This window comes from Erpetoichthys calabaricus, chromosome 5 (assembly GCF_900747795.2).
Source record: "Erpetoichthys calabaricus chromosome 5, fErpCal1.3, whole genome shotgun sequence".
NCBI classification, from domain to species: domain Eukaryota; kingdom Metazoa; phylum Chordata; class Cladistia; order Polypteriformes; family Polypteridae; genus Erpetoichthys; species Erpetoichthys calabaricus.
In genome coordinates this window covers 198,549,457-198,563,825 of record NC_041398.2, presented here as the reverse complement: position 1 = coordinate 198,563,825, position 14,369 = coordinate 198,549,457, and the positions used below count along the sequence as shown (strand labels likewise).

The 14,369-nt window shown below is 38.9% G+C and overlaps 2 protein-coding genes across 5 annotated transcripts in view; both read left to right on the top strand.

Moving 5' to 3' along the window:
• The window catches only part of LOC114652160 (FYN-binding protein 1-like), a 1,204,993-nt gene that overhangs the window by 1,135,909 nt on the left and 54,715 nt on the right, over positions 1 to 14,369 (top strand). The window lies entirely within an intron of this gene.
• LOC127527982 (FYN-binding protein 1-like) overlaps positions 1 to 14,369 on the top strand; it is a 218,789-nt gene that overhangs the window by 192,153 nt on the left and 12,267 nt on the right. For all 4 annotated transcript variants that reach the window (XM_051928493.1, XM_051928492.1, XM_051928496.1 and 1 more), the window contains exon 3: positions 8,904 to 9,021. In XM_051928493.1, the coding sequence (XP_051784453.1) occupies positions 8,904 to 9,021 (118 nt within the window). The remainder of the gene's footprint in view (positions 1 to 8,903; positions 9,022 to 14,369) is intronic.

The following is a 14,369-nucleotide window of genomic DNA, read 5'->3' as shown; positions in this document are numbered from 1 at the left end:
TATTTGCAAAGGTTAGCTTTGTTTTTTTTTTTTTTTAATTCACTTTTCATTGTCTCAGTCGTGTTCAGGATCCTTCCCTACCCCATGTAAAAGTATAATAAAACAAGTGCACTTTTATTCAAGAATATAACCAAAGAAAAAAGAAAGCAAGGTACAGTAGGCGGTTGATATGACAGCTTGCGTGGTGCAATGCTAAGAACTGCTGATTTCTATTCCGTGCTATATAACTGTTAACTGTTAACATTTGAATCTGATGATTGCATATAGCGCTGTCTTATTCAGTGTGCGCAAGAACATGAAGGTGGCCAGTTGCTGCGTGCTACAATGCACATTTTAAAAAAGAAAGAGACAAATATATGTGAAGAAATCATTTTATGACGCGAATAGTACCAATCAGAAAACATCGTCGAAGTAATGCAATATTATTTGAAAACGAACAGCGTCAGGTTGGGTGTGAAGTTATACTGGCGCTGTTTGAGTCAGATCAGAAGCTGAATAAGCTGAACAAGCTCCTGTTCTGACTCTAAGTAAAAAGCATGAATTAATTAACAGAAATAACCGCGATCGACATTTTAAACTTAATGATTTACAGTGCATACCAATTTATAAATTTTATGTCCGTTTTCAGTAGTAAGCTGCTCTTTTGGGGGGGGGGGGGGTATGGAGTGTTAGAGCGTGTGAGCTTATTCAGTGCTGAAAACGGCAAATATAGGAGTGAGTGAGATCGAACCGGGAAATCTTGATCACACTTGGTTTGCGTCTGTACTTGCGCTGTTTCTTAGAGTCAGATCGGGGGTGGGGATGCTAGAGCGCGTGAGCTTATTCAGTTCTGCTGGATCAACGCATATGTTGATCTTTTTTTCTTTCAGTAATAGCGCCAACATAAATCCACACCCAATCTGACGCTGTTCGTTTTCAAATAATATTGCATTAGTGCGATGATGTTTTCACATATATTGTCTCTTTCTTTCAGGTGTGTAATAGGAACCACAGCATAGAGAGAAGCGTGTACATTGTAACAGGTACACACGTTGTAAATGTAGGAAAGACTATCCTTGCGTGTGTGTGAACAGTTAACATTTGAATCTGATTATTGCATATAACGCTGAACTTACTGCTCTGTACTATTCTATCCTCTGCATGTCCTGGAGTATACAAAAGAAACAGCATACAGCAACATGTGGGGACTGGCAAGATCGGGAAAAAAAAAATACGCATTCACTGATTACAAAACGCAAGATGTTATGCGAATGAATATGAATAATATGAATAATGTTGCATCCGTGCCACAAAGTTTTCCGAAATGTACTATACAGGTCATAAAACAAATAATTCCAAATATCATATATACCTACGTCTGTGTTTTTTTGTTGTTTTGACATCATTCACCATAAGGTGCACTCTAATTCAGCATGAGCAGGAACACTCAATAAAACCGAATAAAAAAATCAAGTGACGGTGAGATACGAAGAAGGCAGATTTGCCAGCGTTTGTGTGTCAGCTTTTATCCCTCAAGATGAGAGAATGTCCAGTTCCTTTGTCTCAAAACACCACTCACATCTCCAGTTATTCCGTTTCAAATAAAAAATAACAGCGTCAGATCCCTGGTGGTTGGGGGGGTAGTATGTATCGTGATCATGATTTAGAGAGAATAAAAGTAAAAAAAAAAACGGTAACTTTTACAAGTCCTATAAATGCACACCGTGTGTTACAGACGCAAACCAAATGTATGAGTGTACTGTATAATATTAACAAAAAGAGGAGCTCACTACTGAAAACGGCAAATATAGGAGTGAGTGGGGATCGAACCGGGGACTCTCAATTACAAGTCAGCAAATCTTACCGCTACGCCACGGAAGCTATTATATCAGTCTTGAACCTTTTGTGGAAGTGTTTTTACTTGATCTTTGGACTTCAGGCTTCATACATTATATAGTTTATGCCTACATTTTGTCATTTACTACTAAAATATGAAAAACGTTTCTGTTTTAAAAATGTGTTTACACAGATTGCTGTAGAAATGGAACACACATGAACTGTGTGTGTTTCAAATAGCGATCTATTATTTCCACACTAAAACTCTAGCAGTTCAGTTACTCCCAGATAATCAAACAAGGCAAGAGCTGGGAAAACTTAGTGAACGCTCTGCGACGGTGGGGGATGGAATAGCCGGCTGTTTGCTGGCTCGTCTTAATCGGCACATTTAGAAGACAAAAGAGAGCTGCGAATGGTTTTAAGGTGGGCCGGATCTACGAGTTTTTTCGTAGACTCTGGTAATTCTAGTGTTAATGATAAAGTAAACTATGAGGTTAAAGTGGACATTTCGAGATTAAAGCCGAAATATCCACTTTAATCACAAAATACACGTGTTCACACTTGTCCTTCATTTTTTTTGTCTGTGGCTCAAATACAGCGCTGTACATTATGTTGCTGTTGTGAAGTTGCAAAAAAAAAAAAAAAAAAGACGGCACAAAAGATGGTATGTGAAACTTTTAAAATGAATCGTGTCATTACGATCGGGAATATGTGACCCTTAAATATAAAAGCACCACGAATGCATCTGTATGTTGGCATTTTGCTTCACCACATCGAACCATTCATCAAACATCGAAGTGCTTACATCGATCCCGTAGGATCTGCATAGAGGCTTTCTGTCACATGTAGATAGTAAACAGAGACTCTGACATCACGTTCCGACTTTTATCACACTGCGCCCCCCGACATTTTGCTGGTACTGCAACTCGCGCACACGTCGTGTTAATTTCTGAGGACCTGCTCAGAGGATGTGTGAAATGAACATTGGGAACGCATGGCAGCCATGATGCGGGCGCGTACACATTCTGAGTGTGAAGTATAAACGAGCCCTATGGCCGAAAAGGCAGCAGGAGTTGGGACTTGGGAAGTGAAAGCCCCAGCGTGAGTGCCCTGGTCGCTGGGGAGCCAAAGCCACGGTCTGATGATGCCCAACGGAGCCAGGGGTCAGAAAGGTGAACAGACCAGCAGATGAAAGCAGAGAGAACATCAGCTGCAGGTAGGGTTGCTCCCCTGGTGCATAGCCTGGACGGGAGAAGCAGGGGAGTCACCAGTAGAAAGGCACCGGGATCTGTTTTTAAAGGACTGCTTCCAGCCATTGTTTTAACCTCGTTGTTTTTAAAGGATTTTTTTTTTCTATTGTGTTTTTACCTCCACAGTTCACTTGTTTTTATGGGATTATTTATTTGAAGATTTTTGAGAGACACTGCAGTATTTATTTGAACACTGTTTTGATTTTGTTGTTTTTAATAAAAGCACTTTGCACTTTTTGCACTATCCCCTTGCTTCATTGTTGTGCTTCACTGTCCAGCTCATCGGTGACATTACCGATGGTGTCGGGTTCAGAGCTCCCAGAAGCAAGATGGGAGCATGGAGCAGAACCTGCATTGTCACAATCACACCATGGTAGGTGGTTGTTTATTTGTTGATTGATTGTGTGATTTGTGACCTGAGGGAGAGCATGTATTACATTTAGTATTGCAGAGGAACATTTCCTTCCCAAAAAAGAACACAATATGTGAAAAAATAGCAGAAGGAGACAAGCTAGGTTTATTTACTTGCCTTTTGCTTTATGCAGAAGGCATTATGGTAATTAAGGCTAATTAGTGTGTGAATGTAGTCTGATGGGTAGGTCACCACTGAACGGACTGGTGAGGATGGCAGAAGCAGGAACTGGAGAAGAGCTCATAAGAGCTCAAAAGAAACTTCAAAGTGGCAAAAGCTTGTTTATAAGAGCTTATAAATAAGCCTACAAAGCCTAAAAACCGTTGCTTTATAATTTAGAGGCAAAATGTTCTAATACATCAAATTAACCACATTTTGGACCAAAATCTTTAAATGCCTATCAGGCAGCCTTGGTGTCACAATCACTCCTAATCCATTAACGGCTGTGTTTGGTGTAATCCCAGATGGGCTTAAAGTGGAGAAGAACAAACAAACTGTCAATGCCTTTACTTCACTGATAGCACATAAACTTATCTTGCTGAGCTGAAAGAATCCTAACCCACCGCTTTTAATTCAGTGGGTAACTGATGTTATTTACTATTTGAAATTGGAAAAAATCAAATTGTCACTTAGAGGATCTGTTCAAAACTTTTTAAAAACTTGGCTGGATCTAATCAATAACATTTTAGAATAGGCTTTTATATTGGAGAAAATGATTCTCCTCCCTCTTTTCTACTCTTAAACCTTTACTCTGGCTGTTGGCCTTCCTCTGTTTCTCTTGGGCAGGGGTTGAATTGAATTTAGTTTTAAGTTTGATAGTTCGTATGGAATGTTACTTGCTTTTAATAAATTCAATAAAAAATTTTCTAATAGGGAAACCATCCCTGTAATTGTGTTTTGTTGTATTGATACTGTAACACTGTACACTGCAACCTATTGGGATCATTTAGCACTGTTATAGCAGAATGCTGGTACTGTAGTGATATTTAAGAGCAACTCTTTTCACTGTGGTTAACTCTTAAAATAACTTTTACTTTTCAGCTAATAGCATGTGCTATCAAAAGTCAAGCTCTTTTGGATTTGAGTATATTTAGGAGAAGACAACATACATATTAAAGTATTTGTCATTGTGCCCGGTTGGTGAGCAGGAGTAAATTAATGATGGTTGAATGAAACAAGATATCTTTTATGTAGAGCAACATACAAAATATATTTACAGTGTCCATGGAAATTTAAGAAAGAAAGAATAATAATAATTATTTGAAAAAGTTCTGTGCTGTAAATCAGCATTCAGCTGATCCACATTTGACCATTCATACTTTTAATCATGGGACTGAAGAGTATCAGATTTTTCACTTTCCTTTCTACAGATAATAGTGACTTTGTACTTGAACTTGTGTCAACTTTATGATACTTCTGGAATGTGGACTCTCTTTTGCAAATGGAAGGACAGAAAAATTATACATTTTTGCAAAGATTGTGATACTCCAAAATTTTAATCAAGTTTAAAAACAGATGAATGGATAATTTTGAGCATTTATGTTTATTAACATTTCCCTTCATTGGTCCATCCTCCATTTATCTTATGATTCTATGTTTGTATATGCAGTGCCATGAGAAACTGGCAAGATTCAACTGTGAATGGAACTTTGTAGCTTCACTTATCAGTCCATCCATGCGTTTTCTGAACATGCTTCTTTTAGCATCACAGTAAGACAGAACCAATTATAGTAGCATGAGGTGCAAGGTAGGAACCAACTCTTGTCTACTGTAGACCAAAGTCAGGCTGATGTGTGAATAAAGTGAAAATGATCAGTTTCTACCTAGTCTCCTCAAGTTATCAGCACTACCCATTGTCCCACCATTCCAACAATAGACACACTTGATTTGTGTTATCATTTAAAACAGAAAACAAATGGAGAAATACAAAATGTCCACACAGAGAGTGACCAGAATTAAACTTTGAGGCTATGATACAACAGCCCTAACCACTTGACCATCCTATTACTGATTAATATTGTATCATTCTCAAACTGACTTAATCTTGTTCAGGGTCATGGTATCCAGAAACTATCCAGGGACTATCAGAAGCAAGAGAGGAGCTATTCCTTGATGTGGTGTTAGACCTTTATTAAATTTAATAAAGTAAATTATTTGTAAGCATTAAGGTGACACACAGATTTTCACATGTGCCAGGGTAGCTTTTAATGTTATATACATGTGGGAAAATTGTTGTCTGTGTATGTATGTATATATATATATATATATATATATATATATATATATCTGTTCTTATCTGTTGTGGAATGCTGTTATTTAAATTGGGAATCTTTTTAAAAAAAAGCAGACACTTGTATGTGGTGCTGGTGTATGATGTCTTTGTGGTCAGATTCAGGCAGATATGATAACTTTAGATAGGGTTTATAATATACATACCATAAATCATTTTGGTGCAGCACAAAAATGCTGTAACTTAACTTTTTATCTGTCACTGTTTTCTTTTTATTTTCCATTTTTCATATACTTTAATTCTTTCTTCAGCAAACGTGGTCAGCCCTTTCCAGCTTATATCCCAGTGACCTGAGCCAGTCACTACCAGGATTCACAAAGAACGGCTCCCTTATTCTACCATTATCCACTGGCATGTGCTGGATGACCCTGGGAGCACTTGACTGCTCCTGCTCCCAGTGCTCAACTGGAGCGATTTGGCCCTGGAGCACCATTCCCCTGGTTGACCACTTGGCATCCCAACTGCCTTGCCTCCTCTTCTCAGAACTGGCTCTTTTCCTATGCTTCTACACTTTTTCTCTTTCATTTCTCTGTGGCTTTCTCTTCTCTGATTGTCCTCCTTTTCATTCTTGATCTCGAACCTCTCTCCTACTCAGACCCATTTTATCCTTGTGAGTGTAGGTGCTTTCCATAATAACCCACGGATTGTCAAAGAAGAATGGCTATGCTGTTTGGGCTCATACATGAACAAGTGATGAACCAATTCCCCCATGAAACATGCTGGGGGCTCACATATTTCTGCCAACACACTCCAACACGCCACAAATTCTAAGCCAAAATGTTTAAAAAAAACAACAACTTGCACTACTATGAACCCCTGATATGCTGCTTCACATATTGTTGGAAAAGACTAACAGAATAAGAAAGAAGTTACGTTTAGGATAGTTTCAGAGGTGTTGCCCAGAACTGGTACACTGCACTACCATAACTGTTTGAGTTGTTCTTATTGATATAAGGGAGATGTAGATTTCCTTGAAAAGTAAATAATAATGCAGTCACACCAAGTATATACCATAACTTCTGTGACAAAGTTTTATTTTCACCAATTGTAAATGGGTGGTCTGGTGGATTTCAGGCAGGAAAATGCACTATAGGACAAAGCATGGCTCACCAAAGTCAAAGTAACAGTAGAAAAGTGAGGAGGAATAGTGACAATGTATGTTTTCATACTGCTATAGAAATACTGGGACTGCTAGGGGTCATTATACCCTGTGTGTATTAGGTTCCCTGATAGAATGATACATAGAGTCACGTGCACAAAATGGCCGTCTGTGCAGAAGCATGAAATATTTCAAGAAGGAACGGACAGTCCCAACAGTTGGCAGGTGATATACACGGCCATTTTGTGTATTTATTTTCATGGGTGCTGCTATTTTACAGCATAGGACTCAAAACACCCATTTTTCTTTCAACTCTAACCACAAACTAGGTCAAGATGGAGTGTCAAATACCGATATTAATAGATTTATTTTTACTTTTAAAGTTACTTGCATGTGAAACAATCACTAATCCATATCTAATGGAAATGTGTCCTGTTTCATCAGTAAAGGTACCAAAATAAAATTAGAACCCTTGTAGATGACACCAGCATTGGAACCATGATGTTTAAAATGGCTAAAGCTGCAGTAGTGCTAAACAGCCTAAAAAGGAAAATAAAAATTAAGTTTAAGATGTAAGCAAAGTGGAAGACTGAGTGAAAGAACGAATCGATACTTGTATTTTAATTGAATAACTGGCACTCAGTGAAGATTGTTATTCAATAAATAAGTTGCACTGTATTGTATTGTATTGATGTTAACAACTCAACTAAAAGGAGACCTCAGGTGCTTAGTATTTCCTTTACTCATTGTTTATCTATCACTATTTAACCAAATACAATACTGACTCCATCATTAAATTTGCTGAAGACACCACCATTATAGTCCTAACCACAAACAAGTATGAGACATCTTACAGAGAAGAAATCAACCCATGGCACCAGAACAACAACAATTTTTCTCTTAATGTCAAGAAAGCTAAGCAGCTGGTCATAGACTCCAGGAAGCTGGAGGCAGACCACACGCCAATTTACATTGGTCTGGATGCTATGGAGAGGGTCAGCAGCTTTAAATTTGAACATTGCAAAATCTTTTGACAATAACAGACAATTTAGCTCACTAAAGCTCAGCAGTCCTATCCTCCTAATTCATCCAAAACAACATCAAGTGGAGTTTTGAATGTTCCTGAACTACTACTGTCCACCACATTACTTGGAAACATATTTCATGTGTCCATATTTCTTGGTGTGAAGAAAAACTTTCAAACATTAATAAATTACTTGGAACAACCATCGCTGAGAGCGCAGCATACCTTGGCTACAGTCAGGAAGTCAGACTGAAAAAGCCCTTTATTTAATTAGATGTATAAGGAAAGCCCAGATGTCCTCATTTATGCTTACTGGGTCTACAGGTGTATAGTGGAACCTGAAATTACTGACTGCATAACATGGCAACTGCTCAGATCAGCAATGAAAAGCACTGCAAAGGATGGTGTAATTGGTGCTTTATGGACACACAGCTTTTCAGCACATACAGTATTAAATAGATACTACCTTAGAAATGCAAACTTTATTATTAAAAACCTTAGCACTCATACTAACAGACTGAGAGAGTTTTTATCCACAAGATATAAATTTACCCAACAGTTTCTCATACTGAAAAATACACTTATTGTATTACTTGTACTTGTCAGAGAAATACATGAAAGTAAAAAGTTCATTGTCCTATGGACTAATGAAAGTAAACATGAACTTCGAAACACATATATACTTCTTGTCCTTAATTTCACCTTGCTGAATATTTATTTATTGAAATTCCACCTGTCTGTAACTCCACTTACTCAATGGTGGCATGTACCTAATAATAAATTATTAGTCATTTGCCCTGACATATACAGCAACACAAGTGTTGATGAACACAGTAATTATACCTTTATTTTTGTAAATATTGTTCTATGCTGTTTTTGTGGCAGAGTGTTTTTGTGTGAGTAATTCTTTGTGTCACCTTTGTAGATACTACTTGATTTAGTCATATGTAATTCTATTATCTTCTACGTAAGTGAGTATGATAGATGCTTGATTTTGCTTTTTCCTCTTTTAGGATCTAAGCCAGGAATCCCTAAACCGGGTCCTGCACCTCCTGCTGGTGCCCCTCCAACTTCCCAACCATCTCCAGCACCACCTCTTCCAACACTACCTCCCCGACACCCAGCCGCTGTGTAAGTATTTTTGACAAGCATTTGTGATGATGAGTTTGCCTTAAGCAAATATAACCTAAAGTTCTTGTTATAATCTTTACATAATGCAAACATAATTTATGATATGCAGGCAAAAAATATACAAAACATGAAATGGTAAACTATGTAAATTTAAAGCAATTATTTGAAAGTTATTGTCTGTAGTGTATGGGTGATCATTTTGAAAACAGAAGTGTGAAATTTTGCATACATGCACATTCACATTCGTGAGTGTTAGGGGTTGAAGACACCTGGAAAAGGGAAAATTCACAAATCATACTTGGGCCTCCCTAACTATGGTGGGAATGTGTTACAGCAGAAAATTTATATGATTTCATTTATTTATTTCTTTTAGTCTTTATTTTAACTTACCTGACTGACACTCACATTAATGAGTTGATTGCCATTTAGAAGCATGAAGAGAGCACAGCGTTGGCTGGGGTTGGCCACACAGATTAATAGGAGAGGGATACGTAAAATAAGAGAAAAAGAAATCAAGAGAAAGGAAATTGACAAGTGAGTGAGAAAGGTGAGAGTTGAGAAGGATGGCTAGAAATCTGTCTAGGTTTCTAATAGTGCACGGGTAATGGGTGCAGATCCAACAGTTGCGCTATTTTTTTGAACAAAAATAACATTTAATATTAATCATATAGTATGAACTTAAGTTAAGAAATATTACATAACATTAATATTTATGAAGTATATGATTTTATGTGATAAAAATCATTTCTAGTATTGTTAATATATTTTTGTCTTATGTGTTTTCTACATATTTCTGCAGTCTTTTTGCAAGCTTCAAAAATGTCCTTCTAATAATTCACTGCAAGTGTTGAGGAATCAGTGGGCCCCCATTTAATCTAAGGGTAGTGAGGGAAAAATCTGGCCAAAATAAAAAGCATGAAAAGGTATTAAAACAAGAAAAGAATAGTGTACTTTTGAGCATTCCTTGTCAGGCACGGTTTGTCAAAAAACTGACCTCCTCCTTCCGGTAATGGTTGGTTATGTAAAATCTTCCTGGAAGGAGCAGGTCCTAAAGTGATGCCACTCATCTTCCATTTGAGGTTCCCCTGAATTGCGGATGGGATGAAAGATTGTGTTAACAAGAGCATCCCCTCTCTGCGTTGGGTGGCTGCATAGAGCCTTGAGGATGCCTCCTAAGTGCACCTGCTTGACAATATATATATATGTACAGGTAAAATTCCATTGCAGTGAATATCTTTACAACTAAATTTTCATTACAACGAAGTATTTTACGGCCCCTGACAGTTTCTCCATAAGACAGAGGCTATAAAAATCTTGTTACTACGAAATACATTCAGCAGATACTTTCATTACAATGAAGTGCCCAAAAGACCTTGAAATGCCTGAATGAATCATCCACAGAGCAGTTAGTTCTGTGGTCGCAGCTCAGTGCACAACAATCTCCGAATAGAAACAATGTAATTTTTTCTCTTTCTTCAAACTTTCCTCCTACTGTTTTTTGCTGTGTTTGTTTTCTGTGGTTTTCAGCAATACCTTTTGCTTATTGCTCATCAACATTTGAAAAACATCCATTGGAATTTAACTCATTATCACCTCCTATAGAAATGGCAGACAGTTCACATTAGAAAAAAAACTTGAAATTTTTGGGGCTCTTGATTATGTCAAAAGAAAAAAGATGTTGCCAGTGAATTCGGAATTTCACCATCATCATTGTCAACTTTCTTAAAAGACCAAGCATAAATAGAAGAAAAATCTAGGGTTGTAAACCTTTGGTCTCAGCACAAACATATGTGAACTGCTGCATTTGAAGACATCGAAAAAGCAGTTATTCCTCTCATCATTGACAAGTCGACCAGGCCTCAGTGTTTTAAGCATGTTACATTCCTTCCCTGCAAGTATTTTGGGAAACTGGCTGCGACAACTTGACAAGAATATTATGATACGTGAGTCATGAACCCCAAAACATGAGTCTGTGTCTCAGTACTTTAGCAAAACCAGCTTTATTCAGCTTGAAACAGGAACAGCACGGTTAGTTATTGTAGCGGGATCTACCACTCTCCTATACATAGACAGAGCAATCAGGTAGGGTCATGGCCAAGTTAGTAGCCAAGTAATACTGTCCCCTGCAGTTATATTGTTCCTTGCATCACCCATCGATGACAGGCACTTATACCGTGACTGGCTCGGATTTGCTTCTGTTGCACTCCGATAAAGCACTGTGACAAGCAATCTTCCACAGATGCTGCAGTCACGCTTTGGGACGCACTTCTGCGAGTCGGGTTCCGAAAAGAGTTCAGAAACCTCACAATATGAAGAAGAAAGAAAGGAAGATTCTACTTCTGATTGATAACTGTGCTGCTCACACACACCATGCTTCTACATTTAGATAATGTTCGAGTTCCTCCCACCCAATTGCATGGCAGTGCTTTAGCCATTGGATTTGTGCATCATTCACACCCTGAAAATTTATTATTGCAAAGGAAATGCTGAGAAAAAATCTCATCATCTTAACTTGTAGGCAGGCAGAGATGAAAATTAATGTGAAAGAACCTATTGAAGTGATTGTAAATGCCTGGACGCAAGTTAAAGAAAGCACTATAGCGACAAATACAGGATCTTACTACTACGATTTCATTACAACAAAATACTTTTTAGGTCCCTGGCACTTCATTGTAATGGAATTTTAAATGTATATATATATATATATATATATATATATATATATATATATATATATATATATATATATATATATATATATATATATATATATATATATATATATATATACACAGTAAAACCTCAATTAACTGTCAATTTCCATTAACCGTCAGGGCAAAAAAAAAAACATTGCGCACACCAGTGTCTATCTATTACTACTGCTGCATGAAACGCTGAAAGCTCTGCACATTGGAGTAAATCTCCCTTTTGCCAGCATGTAGTGTTTTTCCCCAGCACCACGTGTCATGCCTTATTTTGAAATGACAGTGTCAGTTACATACCTTCAACTTTAACAGTGTTTCGTAGCTTTTCTCATTTGTTATAATTAAGCTACTATACATTGTTATGGCCAATACATGTGTGTGTGTGTGATGTTTAAATTTATGGAGTAGGAAGAACAACAGTGAACAATATAACGCATGATGCCAGAAAAATTGAAAAAGTGTCAAAAATGGAAACCACTGACAGTAATGTTATTCAGTATTAATGTCAATGTTCTTCTTCAAGTCAAGTCAAGTTGGGGAGCATGCACCGGTACAGTGCATTGCGGCACCCACTACACAATGAAACAACTCGGGATCCCGGTTTGCAACCCCCCAGGCAGACAGTCCAGTCCCATCCTCCAGAAATGACCCTCTATCTGCCGCAGCCAGGTGTTAAATGGGCGACCCCTTGGTCTGGTCCAGCCACTCGGGCTGGATCACCCTCGGGGAAACGCGCCACATGGCCGTAGTGTCGTAACTGACGCTCCCTCACAATGCAGGTAATGTGCCTCATTTGGGTCTCCATGAGCAACCGCTCATTCGACACAAAGTCAAACCAATGGTACCCAACGATTTTCCGGAGAGACACAGTACCAAAGGAGTCCAGTCTTCGTCTCAGGTCACTGGATAGCGTCCATGTCCCCTCATGCTCTCCCAATCTGTCTACTGACTTAATAGGAAGAGTCACCAGAGACATGAATGTCACTGCCAAGGTAAGTAAACCTCTCAACAAGGTCAACACTCTCTCCGCAAACAGACACCCTGCTGATGGCTGTGCTCAAGAGGTCATTAAAGGCCTGGATCTTGGTTTTTATCCAGGATACTCGCAAGCCCAGACACTCAGACTCCTCACTCAGTCTCTCGAGCGCTCCGATCAGAGCCTTCATTGATTCCACGAAGATCATAGCATCATCAACAAAGTCAAAATCCATGAACCTTTCTTCACCAACAGATGCCCCACAGCCGCTGGACCCCACAACCTTGCCCAACACCCAGTCCATACAAGCATTGAACAGAGTAGGAGCAAGAACACACCCCTGACGATCCCCAGAATCAACTGGGAAAAACGCAGAGGTCCTACCTCCACTCTGCACAGCACTCACGGTACCAGTGTACAGGCCGGCCACGATATCCAGCAATGTCGTGGGAATCCCGCGAATCCTCAGGATGTCCCACAGGGCAGCTCGATCAACTGAGTCGAACGCTTTGCGAAAATTGACAAAGGCTGCAAAGAAACTCTGCCGATATTTGCGTTTGTACTCTATGAGAACCCTCAGTGCCAGGATGCGGTCGATGGTAGACTTATTAGGTGTAAAACCAAACTGTTCCGGTCGCTGGTAGGTGAGCAAGTGATCACGGATCCTATTGAGGACGACCCTAGCAAGGACCTTACCCGGCACTGAGAGCAGTGTTATCCCCCTGTAGTTGCTGCAATCCAGGCAATCACCCTTCCCTTTCCAGATAGGGACGACAAGTCCCGTTTTCCAGTCATTTGGGATGATGTCAGTCTCCCAAATGGAAGCAAAGATTGCTTGCAATGGCAGGAGGACAGCCTTACCACTAGCCTGGAGAAGTTAACCCCGGATACCACAGATCCCTGCAGCCTTTCCCCCCTCAGCTGGTTCACTACCTGTGCAATCTCAGTGATACTGGGTTGTTCACAGCTAATTGCAGGATCAGTCTCAAGAACCGTGGGCCCAGAGATATCCAACGTCCTAGCCGGAGGATCTGTTATATAAATTTTAAATTCTGTAATATTTTGTTTTTTAATATATTGTGATGTGCAGGCAGCTTGTGGTGTGCTGTGCTGTGGCAGAAATGGCTGAATGCTGTGTAAGTGATAGGACTCGTGAAGGGCTTCTGTTCTGTGAGGGGCAGACATGCCACTTAGGAGATGAGTGATAGGAGAAGTCAGGAGACAAAGGAGGCTGCGACGGAAGGAAGTTTTGTGTAGGGGGTCATGAGGCAATAAGAAGGTGTGTTTGTAGTATAGAAAAAGACGGGACGTGAGTGGCAGGAGATAATTATTGGTACGGAAAGCATTCTTTTATTGTTTTGGAGATGCGGTCTGTAACCCAGATAATGGAGTATAAGACAGTGCACTGTTTGTTATGGAACAAACACTCCATGTAAAACATAGAAAACTCCAGTACTCCTGAGTTGTATTTGCTTATTATACCGGTCATTACAATATTAAGTAAATAAAATAATTCTGTTAATACTATATTTTATTTTGTTAATATAGTTTTTTTTTGTAAATATATACGACTAATCTGTATATCATTTTTAAAGTAGCTGTTCTGTTATCCGTCTTTTTTCTTATCCATCATGGTCTCGATGCAGACCCCTGATGGATAATTGTGG